Consider the following 6,814-nt stretch of genomic DNA (forward strand, 5'->3'; position numbering starts at 1 on the left):
GCTGAGCATGTTCTCTTCCAAATAAATTCAAAATCGAATAAAGGAGGGGCGAAAAAAATAGGAAAGTTGAACTTTTTTCAACATCATGTTTTAACATGCCACTGCACTAGAAAAGGCCTTAAAAAGCCTAGTGCAATTTTAAGTGACACACACAAAAGAAAAATAATGTATACTTTTGGAAGTAATTTTTGATGAGTTTATTTCTAATGGTCAATGAAATTAAAGATCATTAAATTATTTTTGTGATTCATTTAGTCACTAAAATAAATACTATTGCATAATTGGTTACTTCATTAATTTGATTAGTGTCATAATCAACCTAATAGCTGTTAAATCTTCACCTCTACTAATTACCATTGAAGCGAACAATTCCTACAAGTTGGCCTCCTGTTTTTTAGTTGTGTTGCAAGCTTTTTAGTCGAAATTAGGGTTGCAGGAGCTCTTCGAGATTTTTATTCTTATCTGAAAACTTCTGATTTCACGGCACGAACACCACAAATATCAAGGCTGGTTCAACGACCCAACATCATTTTTGGAGATAATGTTTTTAAAGGAGTGACCAATTATGTAGTATCACTTGAGTGTACAGCTAAACCTATATCTGACTTATATTTTTCTATTATTTATTAATTTTCAAGTCAGTTGTCTATCTAAAAACTTTAACGAAATCACAATTGCTTTCTACTTATTTATCATTATTTTCCTATAATTTATAATCTAAACCGTTTATAACCACTTCTTAAATATACTCTAAATGATTCCCAAAAATATTTTATTGATCAATTTGAAACTTCCCTCTAACTTTGGGGACCATTTGAGAAAAATCTCTCTTTTCTGATAGTTCTTTCTCCGCAAAGGGTATTGTCGTCCATTTCAAAAAGTTCCAAGAAACTAGCAGTGTGAGCCCGTATTAGAAAATAAAGATCTGCATTTTTCGAAGTATATTAGTCTCTCGTGCACGACGTGGGTTTCCCAAGAACACACCTCCAAAAATCCTGTCGAAGTTAAAAATTTGATAGATATATTAGATAGGAGGAGCGCTGGAGCCTCCAGTAGTGGCTTTATGGCGGCGTTAAAATTGTTCATATTTACTGTTTTTATCTCTCTAATCCTCACCCACATCAGAGCTGATGCTGATTCCCCATTCTCTGTCGTCGACGATGAAGTCCAAGTACCCAGATCGGATGGCTCTGATTCTGTTTTGATAGAACAACTCAAATCTAAGATCCATACTCTTGGTTAGTCAGCCCAAAAAAATTTCGATTTTTATTGTTATGTTGTTAACCCCATGAATATTTAGTAAATGGCTGTTCAATTTTTGAGTATTAAGCTATTTCTGTTTTTCTTTTGTAAAGTTTGAGTGATTGTGATTTATGGGTTATTGGATTTTGACGATTGCTATTGAAACTTGGAAGCCTTTGTTTGCGGAAAAAAATTATGCAGAAGCGCATTTGAAGAACTTATGGGTAAATATTTATATAGATGGAGATGTCAGCTAATTAAGTGAAAAAGAATGCCAACATATGTATGGAGAGTGGAGATGAGGTTTTGAGTAGTAAGTTGTATGTGTGGCTATTTGTGTCATTTTAGGCGTGTGACATTTTCTGGAAACTGACCTCCCTGTGGGTTGTACACTGTAAAAAATTGTATACTTCATGTGTTCCAGTTAGGGGCACTAATTGTTTCACCATCGAATTGATCCCATTCTGTTGATTTAGAACTACACCTGACTGCAAAATCATTAGTGCATTTTTCCTACCTTTGATATATATTTGGAGTGGTGTTGGTGTAGTTTTGAGGTATACAAGGTAATTGCCAAGATTATCTTGTTACCGTTCGATAGGTTAAGTCCATGAAATAATTAATTTGGAAAGGTATATTTTGGACAGGAAAGTGCCTAGTTGTTATGTTTAGTGCTAGTAATTATCTATTTATGTGCAACACTGAAAGGGAAACCAAGTCATATAGTTCTTACGACAAAAGGATGAAGCAACGTTGCTGTGTACCTTTTACCTCTTTTCAAATCCAGAATTTGCAGAGTAGCAGTCATCATATTTTTCATCTTTTGCTCAAGCAACAATAAATAACTATTGCCTTCACCTGCATGCCATAAAAAAGGGAAGGAAAAAATTGGTGGAAGAATGAACTAGACTTTGCTGAAGTGAATGGTTCTAAAAAAAAAAAAAATACAAAAAAAAATAAATAAATTAGTGGCAGCTAAGATTACAGAGCAGAATTATAAGCTTCTATTATGAAGCCGATGTGATAGGTGGTGTAGAACTATGAACTATGCCAGTGAAGTTGTGGCATGGAGGCCTGGAGTACATTTACCCGATTTGTAATCATTATACTGACTTTTGATTCTAATTTACCTTTGGAGTAAGTGATTACTTACATTTCTGCACAAGACTAGCTTGCAGTAGGACATTAGAATTCAACAATAGCCGTTCTCCACTAGATTGCATCCTTTTCCCTGTGGACCAAACTTATACATGAATTTGTAAATAGAATGTTGTGGTGTTATACCCCCTTCTTTGGGTAAGCCACAAGTCATGAAATGATTTGTTTACTTTATTCGTTAATAGTAGACTGTAACTGTATTTTTATATTTTTCTTATACATTTCTGTTGTTTGAAGAGTCTCATATTGAGGAGAAAGCTCAAGAAATAAAACAAAAGGATGAGGTTATTGCTACAAAGGAGAAGATAATCAAAGAAAAATCAAACAGCATTACATCATTGCAGAATGAAATTGGTTCTCTACAAGTGAGACATTAAAATCCCTTGAACTCGGTCGTTATATTCTTTTTCCTGTTACTGAAAATGATTTTTGTTCGTTAGAAAAAGGGAACATTAGCTGCTGAGGAACAGCTGGGGAAGGCACATGCACGAGCTGAAGAATTGGAAAGGCAGGTGGAGAAACTGAAAACAGACATCGAAGTGAAAACTAAGGAAAAGGACTTATTCAAAGCCCGAGAAGAGGAAGCTGTAAAGAAGACGGTTAAATTAAATGCCAAAGTTGAGAGTGTAAGATGTTTCTTTGTCTACTGTGCCTGTAAATTATTTTACACATAAAAATGGCCTCAAGTTTCATAACTTTTGTCTTTTAATAGTGGAGTCTGAAATGATCATATACCTATTGACTCTCTCTCCTTTTTTGATTTACTGTGATTTGGTGCCTTTTGTTTATTAAAGATGAAATATGGAGAACTTGGTCTGGGCATATTTAGTGAAGCCTGTTTTATGCATTGGTTTGGAAAACTGATGGAACTAACATTAGTGGTAAACCTAGGGTAGAGGACCGTCTAAAATCACATGGAATTAGGTAAACGGAGAGGTTATAAGCATTGGTAGTTCATTCTGGAGATGGCTGTTAATAGAGTGACATAAGAGGTGGAAGAAGATGATCAATGTATCCGACTCCTTATGAGGACGAGATGAAGTTTATTTTTTTTAGTTTATGTGACTTTTATATGATTTATGCTTATTATATTGAAAAGATTTCTACATTCTAATCATCACCTGAGGTAGTACATTTGGTAATGCACAAGGACATGATTAATGCCGTATGCATTAAAAAAAGAAAAAAGAAAAAAAAGGAAATGATTCTGCTGAAATTTGTCAAAAGATACTACAAGTAATATAACATATTGAACAGCTTATATCAGGATTGAATCTGATGTTCCACAGCTAAGTCTATTTTTTTGTTTTTGGAAAATGGTAAGTAAAAAACCTTTCTTTCTCGCTTTCTGTATTTCAATGTAACTCTCATTCCATGTCTGTTTGCAGCTTCAAAAGGTCATTGATGAACAGAAAACAAAATTACGTAAAACTGAACGAGCTCTTCATGTTGCCGAGGTATATTTCTAATTCAAATACTAGTTTAATTTGTTTAAAAATTTGGTTCGGATAATTAATTGCTTTTTCTTTAAAAATTCTATGCAGGATGAATTGATGAAGGCGAAGTCTGAATATACGTCCAAAACTAGAGAGTTGATGGAGGTAAGCTTTCAATGGTTTTTTTAATGTTTCCTACTACCCTTTTCTATGCTTTTTTCATAGGAGTTCAATTTTGGAGTCTCATTTAATTTCCTTAATGCTTAAATGTTCTATTACATTTCATGATACTTCTGTTGCATTGTGCATTGATTTTTGCCTTGATCTTTTGGTCTGACATATCAGACACAATTAAAGATTCTCTATTTCCACTTTCGTTCTTCTGCAGCACAGTAATTGATTCATTCTTTCAACATGGCTTTAAAGCTTATTCACACCATCTGGGTTCTATACAGACTTTCATTCAAGGCCAGAGAATAGTTTTAAGCCCCTGTTTGATGGCCATTGTTTGAGAAAAAATAATGTTTTGAATGGTGAACTTTGGAAGAATCAGTGATTAAAAAGTAGAGAAACGTTTTGAGTTTACTTGCAGAATATTTTATTGTGTGAATGTGTGGTTAAAAAGGAGTATGTAGAATAAAGAGCTTTGAAATAATGATTGTCAAGCTAGGGCTAATTGTAGTCATGATTCAGTTGAATGTCAGTTCTCACTCTATCATACTTACTATTGTTTCTCTTGGTTTATCACATTCCTGAATAACTATTTATATATCTGCAATGTTTTTATATCATGGAACGTTGAACATTTTTCTAGTTCATGTTTATTTTGGACAACCTTTTAACTAAGCTCATTTTGTCGATGAAACTTAGTTTCATATTAAACTTACCTGGTCTAATTGCTCTTTCACTATATATTTAATCTCAATTTTGTCAGTGCACATCATTTTTCTGGTATCTGAGCTAAACATTTTTTCTTTATCTTCTTCTAATTTCACTTTTTTGGGATAGTGACTAACTATAATCTCTTCACTTCATGAAAGAGTGAGGGGAACTTAATGGTTCTATTATTCACAAAATTAATTATTCACTTTTTTTTTTCTTCTACAGTATTTTCTGTCCTATAATTTTTAGTCTTTATGCTGATCAAAACTGCGTTTAATATACCATAAATTGACACCTAATGGAAACTATAGCATTGACTGTGGAGTTTCTATTATGCTTCTAGCTTCTTTATGATAAAAGTCTATGGCCCCAGTTGTCATCAGGGCTTTGTGAAAACCTACCGTAGTATGTGCCTGTCGAAATTTGGCTGTAAACTATCAGATATTTTCCAATTAATTTGGCATTCACTAGCAAAACCAGAGCACAATGCAATTCCAATTAAAAGCTTCCTTGCACATTTTATGCTTTTCTTCAATGCTCATCTGGATTTTATGGATATATCTGCTTTTCGTCTTGTTTACTTTTTCTTTATCGGCACGGACCCCGTTTTTTCTATACATGTATATGCTTAAACGTTTTCAGCCAAAGTACTTTGCTGTAGCTGGTCAACATATTCTCTGTGATGCATAATTTGTTCAGATCTTCTCTTTGGGCTCTAATTGGTGTTTGTGTTTTGTGCCACACGTGTGGTCAAATTTGTGCCATTCATTCCCTTTTACTTCTCTTTTTGGATGTAATATGGCCTTATTTCATTTTATGATACATATAATTAGGTTCATGGTGCATGGCTTCCACCTTGGCTTGCAGTTCATTTTAGTCATTACCAGGTATCGTTTCCTGTTCTTTTGCTGCTTATTGTATATTACCTGACAATTCTCGTGAGTTTTGACTAAGTTTGTTAATTGCAGTCGCTTCTGGAGAAAAACTGGAATGTACACGCAAGACCTGCCTTGGAGATGGCAATGCAGAAGGCAAGTGTCTAAGTTGCATGGAGTACATTAAGCTTCCTCTTAGACATTGTTTGTGTATGAAGGAATTATGAAATGTTACGTTCTCACCTTCAGCCTCCTCTTTTCAGTAGCCTATACCTATCTGTGTTTTTCAGGCAATTGAGAAGAAGGCCCAACTTGAAGAATGGGCTGCACCACATGTTGAAACCATGAAAACTGTAAGTCAACTTTGCATATGCTAGGCTAACTATTGAGTGTTTGATTTGCTCTAATTGATATTAGTGCATAAATCAGGGATTATGGCATGCATTCATAGTTAAGTTGTTTATTTCAATTGATTGTCCATCGTGCATTTTCTTTCTCTCTTTGGCATATATTTTGTTGCGTTGCAGTGCAAGTGAGAGTAACACTATAACTCTTTAGTCAACACCATAATTACTTTTATAGTATTTTCCATTATTCCTGATTTGAATTTTTATGTGCTGATTTATCCCCTCCATCCTGTGTGAAGAAATGGATCCCAGCCCTAACGGAACAGTGGGTGGTGGTAAAAACTAATGCTGAACCACATGTGCAAATGCTAACTATGAAAACTCTTGAGATATATGAGGTATCAAAGAACACTGTGACTCCGCTTATCATCCGAGTTCAGGAAATTGCTGATCCTTATTTTCAAGTGAGATATCCATCTACACTACCTTATTTGTTTACTCTCTCTTCACCATCTGAAGTAAATTTAATTAAACTGCAGGAATTAAGGAAATTTAGCAAACCATATATTGATCAGGTTGCCACTTCAACAAGACCTCATGTTGATAAAATCCGGACTACTTTAAAACCCTATACAAAGAAGGCAGTTCATGCTTATGGAAAGTTCCTCGAGTCTGCAACAGTGTACCACCATCAGGTATGATAGTGCTATATGCATTCTCCACTCTAATTTTTTTATTGGTGCACTTTTACAGTTTGCGTTAGATCCAGTATGTTTAAATGAGCGTTACCTTCTCTGTACCCAATTTATTTTATCATTAGACTTAAGTCTGTACTATCTGACTCTTACTCCGACTCACTTGCATGCATACACAC

The 6,814-nt window shown here is 34.4% G+C and overlaps 1 protein-coding gene across 1 annotated transcript; it reads left to right on the plus strand.

Moving 5' to 3' along the window:
* Positions 1-1,063: 1,063 nt before the first annotated feature.
* LOC111398649 lies at positions 1,064-6,656 on the plus strand. The gene is made up of 10 exons (XM_023025655.1): positions 1,064-1,238; positions 2,638-2,765; positions 2,841-3,026; positions 3,789-3,857; positions 3,945-4,001; positions 5,552-5,605; positions 5,687-5,749; positions 5,884-5,946; positions 6,240-6,404; positions 6,480-6,656. Exons 1-10 carry the CDS (start codon positions 1,064-1,066, stop codon positions 6,639-6,641), a joined length of 1,122 nt encoding a protein of 373 aa, XP_022881423.1. The 3' UTR covers positions 6,642-6,656.
* The last annotated feature ends 158 nt before the right edge of the window (positions 6,657-6,814 follow it).

This window comes from Olea europaea, chromosome 8 (assembly GCF_002742605.1).
Source record: "Olea europaea var. sylvestris chromosome 8, O_europaea_v1, whole genome shotgun sequence".
Lineage (NCBI taxonomy): Eukaryota > Viridiplantae > Streptophyta > Magnoliopsida > Lamiales > Oleaceae > Olea > Olea europaea.

What these genes read in the sequence shown, in the direction of transcription:
- LOC111398649 (XM_023025655.1), top strand. Translation starts at nt 1,064, where the DNA reads ATGGCGGCGTTAAAATTGTTCATATTTACTGTTTTTATCTCTCTAATC. An exon ending in ATGAAATTGGTTCTCTACAA is followed by an intron (nt 2,766 to 2,840) that starts GTGAGACATTAA and finishes TTTGTTCGTTAG; the next exon opens with AAAAAGGGAACATTAGCTGC. An exon ending in AAACTAGAGAGTTGATGGAG is followed by an intron (nt 4,002 to 5,551) that starts GTAAGCTTTCAA and finishes ACATATAATTAG; the next exon opens with GTTCATGGTGCATGGCTTCC.